The following is a 15,820-nucleotide window of genomic DNA, read 5'->3' on the forward strand; positions in this document are numbered from 1 at the left end:
AAGAAGAACCAATAACGAGTTAATGAGATTATTTAACGGGCATACCATAGCCAAAGTAGTCAAAGCGGTAAAATTAAGATAATTGAGATATTTAAAAAAGAAGAATGAGGTATGTATACCTAAGATAATGATATCCAGAGATACATTTCTATAGTAGTCTAGATCGATAAATAGACAAATAGAGAGTGAAGCACTAATATTAGTAATATACTGTTACAGTAACAACCGTACACATAAAATGTTAAAACAAAAAACCATTATAATTTTTTTGTCAATTCCATTTTCAAAATATCGCAAGTACATCTCTGTACGGTAGTAATACGAATAGTAATAAACAAATTTTTTTATTCTTCCATTGCCGAGGACTGCATTTTCAAGTTGTTTTACCTCTCTTGAACGTCCATTGTACTTGGGTAGTGATCTAGTTTAGTAATTTTCATATACTTGAATCATAGATTCGGTGGGGCGGGTCTCAATCCCTATAAAACAACACAACAATTACGAGCAAATCATTGAGTCCAACAGTGTCTTGTGAACAACTTAATATTACTCTCGAAATCAAAATGTTCCGAGTGGTAAGTTAGTTTTTGTGAAATTATTGCTACGGGGTGTTCTATTAGAGGAGAATAAATATTTGCTGTAAACTTTTCTGGAATCATATCACATAATTGGAAAATATTTCAAGTTATTGCAAACTGGCGTTAAAATATGAAAACCTATTATTTTTGTTTATCAACGATCTCATTCAAGTTCGAGTAGATAATCTGTCTGCTCTTCAAGCTTTCCAGAATAGTCTTGTTGTATAAAAATATAAATTTTAATTTTTCTTCCTGACTTTGTAAGCATTTTGTTTTCGTAACTTAAAAAAATTATTTTGATTATTCTGTTTTAACTCAATACTCTAGTATGTTACCACTGTGAAGACCACTCTCCTGTCATTGTATTTTAAATACCTACGGAGAAATGATAATATTATTCCGACAAAAAAGACTTTAATATCGAATTTTTTTTAATGTTCAAATTCAAATTCAGACAAATTCTATTCCACAAGATTTTTTAAATTCTGTTCCATGTGTGTTGTTCATTATTTTATAAATGTATATATAAAGAAAACAGTAACAACTTTTTGTTTTTTCAAATAACTACTGCATTATACATAAGCATTTTCTGACTATGGATCTGCGGGTAATAATTGGAATTCGCGAGTGAATCGAATCGGCCAATGGTACATCCGTAAAAGATAGTGTCTCGTGGCTCGATAAACTTCATTAATTGATAACTACGGGAAGGCGTTAGATAATGGAAAACCGAAATATACAGACATCCGTATAAGTGTGTTTAAAAAAAGTTGACTTAAAAAAGTTATTGAGCCAACTCTTTGGTGATTTTTCTTCACTTATGTCGATATGAATTATATTATTTTACCGTTCTCTTTTACGAATTTATATCTACCATATTATCATATAATTTGTTCATTTTTCATTATTTATATTTTAATTTCCTTTTTTTTTCTCCTTCATCAATTGTCTATATATTTGTTTTCTTAGAGCTACATAGTTTTGAGTTTCTATTTCTATTTTATATTCTTTTATCTAAACTTTTTTTTATTTAATTAATGGATTTGGATAACTTGATCCATTCAGCCACGATAATGTATTTGACTACTTGAATTTGTTAACGATGTATTAATCTATTTATTGCATTTGTTAACAACATAGTACTTTACCTAGAGGTAAATTAAAAATAAATTGTAAACATCAGAGAGAGAGAGAGAGAGAGAGAGAGAGAGAGAGAGAGAGAGAGAGAGAGAGAGAGAGAGAGAGAGAGAGTTTGTTAGCTATCTGTACTCTGGATCTATAGCTATTCATACATAACTTAACAAGCTGGATAAGTTTTTTTGGAACTGAAAGTTCTGCCATTGCATTCAATATCTGATCCCTGAAGAGATTATGGATAGTTCAATTGAATTCCCATTCTTTTTCAAGCAGCTGTCTTAGAGTAAAGATCTGATCTATGGTCAATCTATGTTTTCTGAAGCCGGCTTGGTATTCCCCCGTGAAATTTTCTACAAACGGTGTCAGCCTACTTAATAGGATGTTCCATAAGATTTTATATGCCGTATTAAGTAGGGAGATGCCTCTATAATTATAGCACTTGGTTTGGATCCCTTTTTATGGATGGGGACTATTACACTTTCGTGCCATTTTGTTGGTATTTTCTGTTCGTTCCATATAAGTGTTATTAGTTTGTATATTTGTGTATGTAGAGTTTCTCCTCCGTACTTAAGGAATTCAACCAGTATATTGTCAGAGCTTTACCGATAGGTCCACTCCAAAATATATATTTTCTCCATGTTCTTCCTCTTGATGTATGTTTAGTAAAGTCTTGAAATATTCTTGCCATGTTTGGAGCAGTTCTTTTTCATTTATTATTAATTCATCATTTTTTTCTGAGTATAGACACGCGTCTAGGTCTAAAACCTTTATTTTCGTTTGACACTGGTTTGTAAAATGCTCGACTATTTGACTGTTGCCTATTCCTTTCCATTTCTTCATATTTCTGTCGTTCGTACTTCCTTTTTTTCTCTCTAATTAATTTTCTTGTTTCTCGGCGTGAAGTTGCATAGTTTTCTTTACTTTATGCTGTTCCTTGTTGAAGCATAATGTTTCGCTTTATCTGTCTGTCGTGTAGTTTTTCTTGACATTCTCTATCAAACCATTTCCTTGTTCTCTTCCTGCTTTTTCCTATTATTAGTTCTGCTGACTCCGTGATTGATTTTTCCATTTGTTGCTACAGCCTTTCGACATCATTGCTCTGGTCTACTGTATTTAGATGCTGTTTAATTTCTTGTTTGTAATTTTCTCGGATTTCCTCATTTTGCATTTTCTCGATGTTCCACTGCCCCAATGCTTCGTTGGCCTTAGATTTCTCTGAAAATATTCTCAACCTGATTTTTGCTCTGACTAGATGATGGTCTGTATCTCCATCTGCTCCCCTGAGGCTTCTTGCATCCAGCACATTACTTCCATGTCTAGCATCGATAATTACGTGGTCAATTTGGTTCCGCGTGGAGTGGTCATTAGAGGTCCAAGTCTGTTTATGAATGTTTTAATGCGATATTGAGATATTGTACCATTTTCCTTTCAGTCTAATATAACAAAGTCTTTCAGTAATGGGCGTGAAACTTATAATACTGTTCAGGTATTCTTCTCGTACTACGAAACCTGTGCCAAATTCGTGTTTTCCTGTCTGGTTCTCACTGTAGAAAATGACCGCCTTGTCTATTTTTATGTTTCCCGTGTCTAGCCATTCCATGTTCCAACATTCAAAGTCTTTTTTCATTGCGATTGTCATTTTCCATATGTATCTGTTCGATTCCGAGGCAAACTTGCAGTTTTCATAACAGACTGTTTTTTATAAGGGCAGGTTGTTGGCCTTCCGCTTAACCCTTCTCCTTTATCCAGGCTCGCGACCGGCAAGAAAGACTGTTAAGCTACTGTCCACCCAACAGTTATTCCAGGAGAGTTCTGTTTCACTTAAATTAAATCTATAAAGATAGGCTTTCACAGTAGCATGTTTAACAAGGCATCTAACAAACATTGAATATACCCTTTTATTGGGATGACTTTTTGCAGCAAAATGCGCAGTAGGTAAAACAGCGTGAATTTTTGTATAAAGGTTGTTACTTCTGTTACAGAAAATATTTCATTCAATTTTCCAGTTTTCTTTTAATTCTTGTTTACGCAGCGAGACTAAATCACTTCTATTGAGCCAACTAATTTCTAATCCTTATGAAGCCGTTTCGGTAGTAAAATATCCTGCTTTGGTGTTACCGGAGATACCAGCATGTCCTTTTACCCAAATGAAAGAGACTGAAATATTTCTTTTAAGTAGCTTTAGTTAATTTTCTAAAATTTTGACAAATACTGTTTTTGTATATATGCTTATGCTAATTATCTAAAACAGACAACGCAGATTTTGAATCCGACGGGATTATTATTTGTTAATCAGATATTTTCTTCTCAATAATCCATTCCAGAGCTTGATATGTTGCAAACAGTTTTGCGGAATAAATGGAACATTGTTGGTTTAATTTAAACATAATGTGTTGTTGATTGTTTTGGACATATATTGCACAACCAACTCCTAAAATGGTTTTTAACCCATCTGTGAAAATCATGTATGGCTTATCAAATTTGGCAAGTTGTTTCTGAAGTTGAATGGCGTTGTTATCATCAAGAGTAGGGAAATAAACTTTGGTTTGGAAATAAAAAATATTGAAATTAGATTGAAAGAAATAAGTTTCATGAGGAAATGCTATAGCTAGATCTAAACTTTATTATCTGCTTTGAGTTTCCCTCATTTGAATTTCTAAATATATAGACTTTGTCAAACCTGTGTCTAGTCTTGCTAAATGTTTATTTCAGGTTGATTAATCCTACAGAGTAGATCCGTTCTTGAGCTTTTGATATACTATATTTTTGAGATACTACAATTTTTTTGGTCCAATCCTGGATATAGGCCTCCTTTTGTGTATTACACGGTCGCCTGCCTTTAGCTATCTGAAGCCAGTTTCTTCCTACCTTTTCTTTATCTGTATATCGTGGATCCCTCTTTTATGGCCTTTCTATGCCTCGTTTATGTTCTTTGTATTAGTCTCTTTGTCCACTTCTTTTATCTCTCTCTTGCCATATTTTCTACCAATTTCCACCTAGAGATTTTACGCTATCTTCAATAACATCGTCTACTTTAATTATTCTTCTTAGGTCTACATGTCTCATATGGATATATGTGTCAAAAACTTTTCGTTTTATATTAATTGAGATCTTTGGATATTTTATAATAAACCTTAGTTAACCTACTGCTACTCAGGTCATTCTTCATCATTTTAGTCATTATAATTTAGGCAGATGTGTTGTGGTTCATCATTGAGCTTCAGCAAGTCATTCTTAAGTCATCATGATCATCTTTGGCTCGACAATCCTCTGTAGATCCTGGCAACATGTTGTCATCTTCTGATCGCTAGTGTCCCTAAGTCGGTCTCAACTCTATCTAACCACCTAATTCGCGGTCGGTCTCTGCTTCTTCTTCCTCTTTTTTTCATAAATCATTTTAAAATAATCTATTATGTATAATAATATATTATTATTTTAAGATCTTTAACGCAGTCTTCAAAGCCACATAACCATTTCTCGATTTCACTTTTCCGATATAGTTTTTAAGTACGCTCATTAAGTAAACGTTCTAAACATATCTATTAAACATTATTTTTTGCTAAACTAAAAAAAGTCTTGAATGTTTTTAAAACAAATGTCAATTGACATCCATAATAGGATAACAGGCTTAAGTGCGTATTTAATAAAAGTAAAGTAAAAGTATTAAAGTAAAAGACTGTTTACACGGTTTTGAGTGAAGGAATTTATCCTTAATTCTAGTAAAGCCCAGTGTAAAGCCTATTTTTTAAATATGTTTAATTATTTTTTGAAAAATTTAGAAAGAACATTAATTACAAAAATAATTCCATTAAGTTAAGGGTTTAATACATTATCAAAATAGTCAATACCTTCATCTTGATCATGTGTTATTTCTTGCTCTTTAATTTGAAAGGTTTTTGGCATTATGTACTTTTTAAATATTTGTACTGGTAATAAGGAGGCTTTACATCTAACTCTACTATCAAATATTTTCGTATAAGGCAATAAATATTGTGAGTTATTACACGATTTTCGAAATATATTCAATTATCAGATTGTAAGATAAAAGAACTCCCAAACTGTTATTCTATAAGTGCGCTGTTTGTTTCGTTGAACTTAAATGGACTAAATAATAGACATTTTTTTGAATTGGTTTAACAATCTATAATCATTCAATTAAAACACACTGTCAGATTAGCTTTAAAATTCGTTATATCCATGTTGTATTCTTTATTTTATGGTGTAGAATTGGTTTAAAAACGGATCTTCTACTCTGTTCTTTTATTGCGGAATTGTCAAATATTTTCCTATCCCTACAGTATCAATATTAGGAGGTGATGTCCCATTAAACAAAGGAAAGTAGTTTTTTCAGATCTCCCTAGGTAAGCACGTAAAGCCACCTTCTTTTTTTGGTTGCGTTAGTGCATCTGTCACCTGCTGCGCTTGTTAGGTGCCTTTCTTTCGGGCAATAAGTTGCTATTTATTAGAGTGTGCCTTTCTGCTTATTGTTTTCTAAGTTTGTAATAAATAATAATAAAATCACATGTCCTCCGTATTGGTTATGAACAAATATCGTTAATCAAATAAAAATTCACCGAACTTTATCTTTTCTTTCTTTTCTTTCTATGTAAATATGGCTGTCTGTTTTTAATGTGCCTCCAGTAAGTTGTTGTTCCATCGTATACCTATTGGGGAACTGTCTCTTGCCGTCTTTACTACTCTATTGTTGTCATTCGGTTATTATATGATCGTTCCATTCTATCTATTTCTTACCCAGTCCTTGATGTTCTCCACCGTCGGTGATCTACGTCGTATGCTTCTAGCTCTGTTCCATAGTGTATTACCACCAATTTTTCTAAGACTATTCATCTCTGCTGTTTCTAACATTCTTTTTGTCCTCTCTATTTCAAGCTCGTGTTTCTGTCGTGTAGGTCATTATTGGTGGCTAATGACTGTAAATTCTGCCTTTCATTTTATTTCCGATATTTTTATTTCTCCATATTGTTTCATTCAGGCAACCTGGGGTCTGTTTGCTCTATTTACTTGATATTTCACTTCTGTTTTGAGTTTTCCGTAGCTAGATAGTGTGATCTCTAGATATTTAAACTACATCACTTGTTTTATTAGCTGATCTTCCATCTCCAATTTACATCATAATAAATTTGCTGTTAGAACCATGCATTTTGTCCTTTTTATTCTTTTTTATTTCTAATTTATTTAATTATTTTATCCAAGATCAGGTTAAACAATAACGGACTCAAGAAATCTACCTGTCTATGTGTATCACAGAATGCTGTCTACAGGTACCGGAAAATTGGCTTACGACCATGTGATTCAGTGAAATTATTTATGCGATTATATGATTATAATTTTAAGTATTGATTAATCTTTTAAAATTATTTATTAGAATAAATTTCTATTTGAACGAAACTTGAATATATTATTTAAATGATTTATTCTTACAGTGTGTACTTGCTATGCTCATCTGCGCCGCCCGTGCTGGCGTCATTGGTCTAGGAGGCTACGACGATGGGCATGGTCTTTATGCCTCAGCTCCTGTAGCTGTAGCTGCTCCAGTAGCTTTAGCTCATGCCCCCGTCGCTGTAGCGCATGCTCCCGTAGCTGTAGCGCATGGAGCGACTTCCTGGCAAAACAACAACTTGCTAGCTTTGAATCCAACGGCCGTTGTTACCAAAGTTGCTGCTCCAGTTGCTGTTGCTGCCCCCGTCTACACTAAAGTTGCCGCTCCTGTCGCTATTGCTCCATGGGCCTTAGGTAAGTACACTATACTCTTCCTGATAGCTAAAATTAGTTAATATTGTACTATTAAAAGGGCATGGTCTTTCTTTTTAATGATTTGTTATAGATATTTTTCTATTTCTATTGAAGCTAATAAATGGATAGGAAACTATAGTATAAAAGTATTTTCTTATTCTAATTTCTTTTCTGCACATATATGTATTTGTTCCTCTTAGTTTTACTTCTTCTTCTAGTTCCATGAATGTTATCGATCGTTGGATATGATGTTTACCACCATATTCGCTTTCGTGACTATATTGACAGCAGTTCTAAATAACCATAAGATTTTCCATACCTTTACCTTAGATTTTTCAGCCATGATGTTCTTCTTCTACCAGGACCACGTTTACCTTGGATCTGTCCCTGAATGCTCAGATGTAAGGACCTACACTAGTTTACTATTATATCCTACTGTGTATTTTTTTTTATTCATTTATCATCTTCTTGAACTTACCAATAAGCCGTACTTACTGCTAGCAAGTAAATAGCATCCTTATTTCCTAATCTTGATCATTTTTTAATATTAATTGAATATTATCAATATTACATTGACCGAACATCATTGTTTAAACACCTATTTACTGCTTTTATGTTTAATTATATACATAGTGGTTTAGATGATTACGAAAATAGGTCCTTCCTTGTTGTTCTTGATCTTGGTTCAAACTTTGAATATTTTCTTTTATGTGACCCACCTAACACTTATTCTATGCTATAAATTTTTGCATACATATCATTTTTATTTAATTATTAAATACTCTTTCTAACATTGACTTATTTTCTTCTAGGAAAAGGTTTGGCTTACGGATTACACTAAAAAGAATAGTCTGACGAATGATTCCCGCGAATGAAACAAGAAAAAATATGAGTGCAAGAGATGAGCAACATCTGTTTATTATTTATTGATTAGTAATTAAATTATATAATAATTTTAAATTGTTTTATTTTGTTTATCACAAACTATATCGTATGAAATCTATATCGTACTAATTTACCAATTGATACGATAACGATCTGAATGGCTTTAAACATATCATTCAGATTTGTACCAATTTGCAATATGTTCAAAATTTCTAGAATGTAAAACTAGTTTGTTAAGTAGCGTTTTTAACACGTGACTCAAGGAAATAACAATAGTAGATACTAGACCATTCTACGACCTGTGATCTCTTGTTCTTTTCACATATGGAAACCCAATCTAAGAAAAAATGTTTTTATCAGATCCAGCTGACTAGAAATAAGCATTGGACACGTCACTTAAATATGAATCTTAAATGTTTAAGGCATTAGTTTTTTTCTGTGCCATGCTTGTTTTCAAGCGTTGGCTATGATCGTGTTAACAAACAACTGGAATTCTTCTCGGTAGTAGCTACATGAAACAATTCATCACCTGTTTGACCTATTGAATGTCCAATATTACGCAGCCAGGATAGTTGTTTTTGTTTGACACAGTGTTTTTCTTCTTGGCGTTAAAGGCATTAGCAGATAAAAATATCAAATACGCCGGGTTATGATGTCATCGAAATAACCTATGGTAGCACTTACAGAAACATAACATATATCCGTAACTTCATAGAGAATGCTATGGTTAAAGATACATGCAGAAAAGACGGTATCCACTAGATATCATTAAAATAAAACACTACATGTTTGTAAACTACCGACGGTGATCTGGTGAGACGAAGTTTTATCTCTTCCTGGCCAACAATTTACTTCGACAAATTTAATAGCCATCATGTTGACTAAAAATATGACCACAATATTCAAAATGGTGAATCATTAACGGACTAGGTGGAGATCGCCATCGCCACTTTGTGTTTAAAGTAGACGTAGAAAGGTACCTTTATACCTAGATCTTGGAATACAACAAAAAACGTACCTTCATGTTTACAGATGACAGAAAGCAGCCTTTCCCTACCACAAGATGCATCCTGTCTACAATACTCTTTATGCTGATTTCCAAGACATGCCATTATATTTTACTTTTATGGTTTCACTCCCATTCTTCTTCTTCTTTCAATACCCTGTCCGATTTATCGAACGTTGGCGATCATATTGGCAATAATAACTTGTTTAGGGCGGCTTTAAATAAATTAGCGGTGGTCTCTTGATACCATTCTCGTAGACTTCGGAGCCAGGATGTTCTTCTCCGGCCTGGTCCTCTCCTTCCGGCGATCTTACCCTGTATTATGAGGTGTAGAAGTTTACACCTCTCTGGATGTCTCATTACATGACCGAAATATTGTAACTATCAAATTGTTATCGTTTTTATTTCTGTGTGTATTTTCATTCGATGTAAAACTATTTCATTTCTTACAAAGCACGTGGTGTTCGTGTGTATTAAGGTATAAAAAAGTGCTTATTACAAGCTTAAATTTTTATTTTAAGAAGATCTTTTCGGAATTAAATCATTCCATCATCAGTTAACTAAAAGAGAGAGTAAAAATACCAATATTAAAAAACACAAGTTAAAATTTAAATATATAGAAATAACACGTTGGTTTTTTACTACTTACATAAAAAGTTGTTAAAAAACATTTTTTATGGCCACATAAAAACTTTGGAAGGACATCCGTATTAAAATATAATCCTTATGGTATTTATCAAGGTAAATGCAATAGACTTAACTCATTGATTATTAAAAATTGAAAATGGGGGCATCTTACATGACCCCCTGTAGCTGGGTAATAGGTAATATTGTGGACTCTTTCTAACTCTATTCCATACGCTCTATTGTTTGTTGGTTGTAACTCCGTTTTGCTGACAACCACAAGTTTTGTCTTAGAAGTATTAAGTTTTAGCCCATATTCATCACATGTTTCGGTTACCCTGTTTATAAGTCGTTGCAGGTCTTCTTCATTGGGGGCAATAAGTACCGTGTCGTCTGCACATCTGAGATTGTTGACATTAATTCCGTTGATTTTAATGCCTGTATCTTCAACTAAGGCTTCTTTAAAAATAAATTCGGAGTAGATTTAAAAAGTAGAGTCATTAATGCTAATACAAATTTTTGATAATACGGAGGTCTCGGTCATCAATTCCCGCCTGTTGCAAGACACCTATAAGTTTGTCATGGTTTACTCGGTCAAAGACCTTATCGAAGTCGATAAAACGCCCATTAACTTTTTCTATTTGTTTTACACGTTTTAACGTTTGGCATCCCTTTCCTCGGGTAGCTGTAGCTGTAGCTTTCTCCTTGGTTATTGTTAGATATTGCCCATGAAACCATCAGGGTCTTCTAATTCTAATGCCAAAAATTGGTCGCATTGCTCCTGTAGTGATCCTTTCCCAAGTTGACATGCTCCTTTTCTAACTTAGCTGCACCGTACTGAAGACGACCAATAGTCAGAAATACGTATATACGGTTGCCTTCCATCGATATACTTATTTTGTTTTTGTTTTCCTGTTTTGCGAGACATGCTATTACATTTTACTTTTATTATTCACTCGCATTAACATTTTTTATTTATTTTAAATGTTCTAACGTTTGGCGTAACGTTAAGGTAGCTTTAGCTGTAGCTAACTCCGTGGTTACTGTTAGTTGTTGTCCTGGAAACTATCAGGGTCTTTTAACTCTAATGCCACAAATTAGTTGCATTGCTCCAATAGTGATCCTTTTCCAAGTTAACATACTCCTTCTCTCACTTGGCTGCACCGTACTGAAGACGACCAATAGTCATAAATACGTACATACGGTTGCCTTCCATATAGTTCACTAGGATACTGAGTGTTGTCGGTCAAAATTTGGAGAATAAAAGAAAGGATACTTGCTACTTCATCCTTTATTAAAGAAGAATACATTCACATTATCAGTTCATCTAAATCAGTTAAATGAGCAAACATCTATAGAAAAATGTTTAAAAGGCTTAGGTTCCAAATTTTTTCAATCTCGTTATTTAGTGTCTTCCAAACATTTATTTGTTCTCTAAGTAGTAGTAATTAGGATGAGAGAAAAATTATCTATTGATCTATATTTATTAGATTACTATTAGATTACACATCTTATTAGTTGTTTATAATACAAAAAAACTCTAATAAAGTTGATGGCTTTCATATATGATATGACTTTTTGCATAATCTTAACATACGCTGATGACAATGGCATAATAGGGCGCAGCAAGCGAGATGTTAAGCAATATTTCCTAGCTATGGACACGGTATCGAAACAGATCGGTCTAGTCATCAACAAAGACAAATCCAAGATTGGTTACTAAGGATCCTATAGCAAAAGAGGAACTGCTACCAACCAAATAAGCGAAAAAATTAGAAGACGAATAAACCTTGTAAATAGGGCATACTATGGACTCCAAAAACAATTTTACAAAAAAAAAATAAAAAAAAACTAAAATTATTTATATAAAACACTGCTGAGTCCGGTGTTCACATATAGGGGAGAAACATGGACCCGAATCAGAATAATAAAGGAGTTTTGGGTATTTTCGAGCGTAAAATACTCCGTAAAATATTTGGAGCTATGAAAGACCAAGAGCAGTGGCCCAAAAGATATAAGTTTGAATTCTGTTTAATGAACCAGACGTCGTAATGTTCATTAAAACACAGCGACTAAGATGTGCTGTACACCTAATATGAATGCCAGACAACATCAATGCTCAACAGCTAACCACATGAACACCTGTAGGAAGAAAAGGAAAGGGTCGACCGACTTATCAAATCAGAAGATGGCAAAAGGTCGCCAAAAACCGAACAAAATGGCGGCGAATCTTAGAGTAGTCCAGGATAATGGTGATGAATCGCCAAAAAGGAAGCACATGCATGAAGATGATATGGTTCTTCATATATTTTTCAATATTTGTTCTAACTAAATTTAAAATGCAATATTTGTCATTATATTATTTTATTGTTTTGTTATGTACAAATTATGTTACAAATTTACAAGGTTTATAAATAAGCAGGAGCAGATAAGTAAGGGGCAGCGACCCTGTAGCTCGCCAACAAAGGAGCGGCGGGAGCTGCTACATAAGGTGCTGTTGCTACTGGAGCGGCCGCCACAAGAGGAGCTGCTACAAGAGGAGCTGCTGGAGCGACTAAAGCGTTGTACTGTCGAGCGAATACTTGAGAACTTTGTGCAGTGACGACTGCTGGACCTACAGCTGGGGCTACTGCTAGAGGAGCTGCAATGAAACTTGGATCGGGCTTGGCAACTGGGTTAGCCAGAACGGCAGAGGCAAGAGCTAAGATAACAACCTGTAACAAAATAAAAAGTTATTAGTCACGGGAGGTGCTAATACTAATAAAAATTATCCTTGATATACAGTCAACATTATTTAACATAGAATAAACCTTTTCAGTAATAAAGGACGTTAGGTTATATCAATTCACATATACTAAACTGTACCAAACTAATGACTGTGTTGTTAGCTCAAATAAACACTGCTTTAGGTATAGCATATTGCAATTGTAATAACATATTGTAAGGACAAAACAAAAGAGGGTTTTTCCAAAGTAATCTGAAATATTTTTTGGGCGATTCGTCTTTTAATTTTAAGAGTAGAACTTCTTATAAACATGTGTAATAAGTTATTGTTAGTGATATACTCTTTTCTCCCTCTCTCTCTCTCTCTTTATCAACTTTTATCCATTTACTCCTGAATGTAAGTCTGTCTCAGTTGCTTCCATCTTTCTCTGGCGTACGCCAATCTCATCGACAGTTTATCAGCCACTGCTCTTATGTCGTTTATAAATCTTTGTTGAGGTATCCTTGTGCTTCCCTTCCTATCTCTTGGTCTCTACTCCAGAGTTCTCCGTGTCCACCGTTATCATCGTATTTGGTTATGTGGCCGGCCACCACCATTCCATTTTTGCCACAAATTTATAGAAATGAAGCTGTTTTTCGGGATGTATGCCAATTTACCGAAAGTGGTCCATGTTAATTGCTTTCTTCTTTTTATTTCAGCGTCTTTATTTCGTTTTCCTAGGTAGCTTAGTTTGGTTTAATGACATGACCTAAGTATATAATAGTGTTCGACGTTTTCGATGGTATGTGATTATATTGTATTATATTAGTTCTCTGTTAGTGATATACAGATGATTAAAAGTTTAAAATAGAAATTCGAATTTTTATTTTTTAGATAAAAAAATGCTTGCAAACACTTTTTTTCAAATTTTATGAATAATAGCTCTTTCGATTTTAAACTTTTAATCATCTGTGGCGACCATAAATAGCGACAAAACTTAGCACATATTTTTATTTGAACTTTTTGAAGGCATAAAATTAAATGACTATTAATCAGAGGAATATTTCAAACTGTTTTGAAAGACCCTGTATATTATATTATGTTATATATTGAAGAAAGATAACAAATGGCAAAAGCTACACGAATTAAATAGAAGTAACTTAATCTGTTTTTATTTATTTTAAATAATAGACACAGAAAACTGTTTAGAACTAGTTTACGGTGGAAGAGCAAACAAAAAATAGCAAAGAAACAATTGCAAGACCAATAACAATCTGGTAAATTGTCTGTAATTAAACGTAAAAAGCATTTAACAGCGGTTTCAACATCGAGAAATACATAAATTTAGGTACAACAAACAAGAAACTTCAAACTAATCATCGATTATGTGATTATGACAAAATACAAAGCTCAAGTTACAAGATGTTCGAGTATAATATAGAGGAAGCACATGTGGAAGTGATCTATAAAATAATGTTTAAAGGGCGTAGCAGAAGAAGTGTTGGGCAAGTATGAAAACACAGCACAAAGAAAGCCCTATGGGTGGGATGAGGAAATCGAAGAGAAAATAAAAAACAAACGTGATAAATACTACAAATTTTGGAACGTAAAAATGGATCAAAGTAAAAACGAATACTAAACAGCTCAAAGAGCTGGAAAGTACTTAAATCTCTTCGAAAAAACTAAAAAATCATCATAGCCTACGTGAATGGGACTTTACTTTGACTTTACTAATGGGAACACTTTGAAAAACTACTGACGGAGGAATGGACAGAATATCTACAAACACCACAAAATACACTCTTATGTACAAGTAAATACAATAGCATCCCCACTTTTGATTGACAGGAGAGAAATAAAACAAGTATTTCAAATGATTGTTGAACATCGGAAAATCATCAGGTTTAGGTAAGATCCCACCAGAACTACTAAAATACGGAACCGACAAAAATGTAGTGTCTAAACAAATCCTGATATTTTAACCTAGAGTGCACAAAAAAAGGTGGCGACCAAGAAAAATTCAGTCAGAAAACGAGAAACTGATTTAGAAGAAGGTAATTTCATATACATAAAACAGCAGCGATTGGATATCTGACGAAGACGTAAAAGTTATAAAATTGAACAAAAGGAGATCAAAGAAAACAGGAAATTGATTTAGTACAAGAATAAAAGAACTCTCCTTGTCTAATAATAATATATGCAGTATTTGAGATTTCTTTTATTAGTCTTTAAACTTTATACTTTTGTAAAGTTAACGAAAAAAGAATCTTATGTATTTATAAAGTAGAAAACTTTCAAAGAAAAAATATATATCGTTTGGATTAATTTTATCAGAATTTTAACAGAAAAATATATCAATCTATATTTACTTACGTATTGAAACATTTTTGATCGTTGGATGATTTGTGATATACCTTATCAATTAAATTCAGCTTTTTATATTTCTTTACGTGATTGCAATCCCTCCTTACTAAGTGTACATTTTAGGTCAATTTGGCAATTTCGTTAGTAACCAAAATTAATATGCAGACAAGCATTTGGTTTGACGATCTGTTTGTAATCACTTAGCTACTATACATTTGCACATATTTTGGTTAATCAGAGGCCGCGTGCGGAAAACTGTGTCGTTATCTCATTTGAAAATTACTTTTCCAAAATTGAAAGATTTTTTCTACAAATATTTTAAAAAGTGTCTCTTATTCATAAATTTATCGGTATCAATATGGTAAATTATTTAAGAGTTTTCAATTTTCATTAATTTCCATACAAATTAGTATACAATGCACTAATTGTGCAGTATTATAGTTGATCAAGGGTTGTATCACTTGAGGCAAACTCAAAATTTTTCAATAAGATTCTTTATTCATATAGGACATGACTCAAAATTTGATTAATTCATATTAAAGTATTTTACTGTTATACTTAAATTAGAACAAAATACCATTTGCGTATTCTTGAGCTCCATGTTCGTGAAGACACGTATGGAATAGGTTAAAAGTAATCATCAGAAGGAAACTAGTAATGGTCACAAATAAATTAACCCATATCTATATACGCTGAACAAGCCCAATGTCACCATTCCTTACAAATTCTACATTGTATCCAACTATCATCAAAGGACCATTCACATCT

The 15,820-nt window shown here is 33.1% G+C and overlaps 2 protein-coding genes across 2 annotated transcripts; one reads left to right on the top strand and one right to left on the bottom strand.

Moving 5' to 3' along the window:
- Positions 1–461: 461 nt before the first annotated feature.
- LOC140435835 (uncharacterized) lies at positions 462–8,423 on the top strand. Its single transcript, XM_072524551.1, has 3 exons — positions 462–575; positions 7,160–7,469; positions 8,282–8,423. Exons 1-3 carry the CDS (start codon positions 564–566, stop codon positions 8,308–8,310), a joined length of 351 nt encoding a protein of 116 aa, XP_072380652.1. The 5' UTR covers positions 462–563; the 3' UTR covers positions 8,311–8,423.
- A 3,908-nt stretch (positions 8,424–12,331) lies between these two features.
- Positions 12,332–15,162, bottom strand: LOC140435836 (uncharacterized). The gene is made up of 2 exons (XM_072524552.1): positions 15,062–15,162; positions 12,332–12,698 (listed from the first exon to the last, which is right to left on the bottom strand). The coding sequence occupies exons 1-2, from the start codon at positions 15,071–15,073 to the stop codon at positions 12,393–12,395; spliced, it is 318 nt and encodes a 105-aa protein (XP_072380653.1). The 5' UTR covers positions 15,074–15,162; the 3' UTR covers positions 12,332–12,392.
- Between the last annotated feature and the right edge of the window lie 658 nt (positions 15,163–15,820).

Source organism: Diabrotica undecimpunctata, chromosome 3 (genome assembly GCF_040954645.1).
Source record: "Diabrotica undecimpunctata isolate CICGRU chromosome 3, icDiaUnde3, whole genome shotgun sequence".
NCBI lineage: Eukaryota > Metazoa > Arthropoda > Insecta > Coleoptera > Chrysomelidae > Diabrotica > Diabrotica undecimpunctata.

Bases quoted from the DNA above. Each gene is read 5' to 3' on its own strand.
- LOC140435835 (XM_072524551.1), top strand. The intron at 7,470-8,281 runs GTAAGTACACTA...ATTTTCTTCTAG, and splicing joins TATTGCTCCATGGGCCTTAG to GAAAAGGTTTGGCTTACGGA.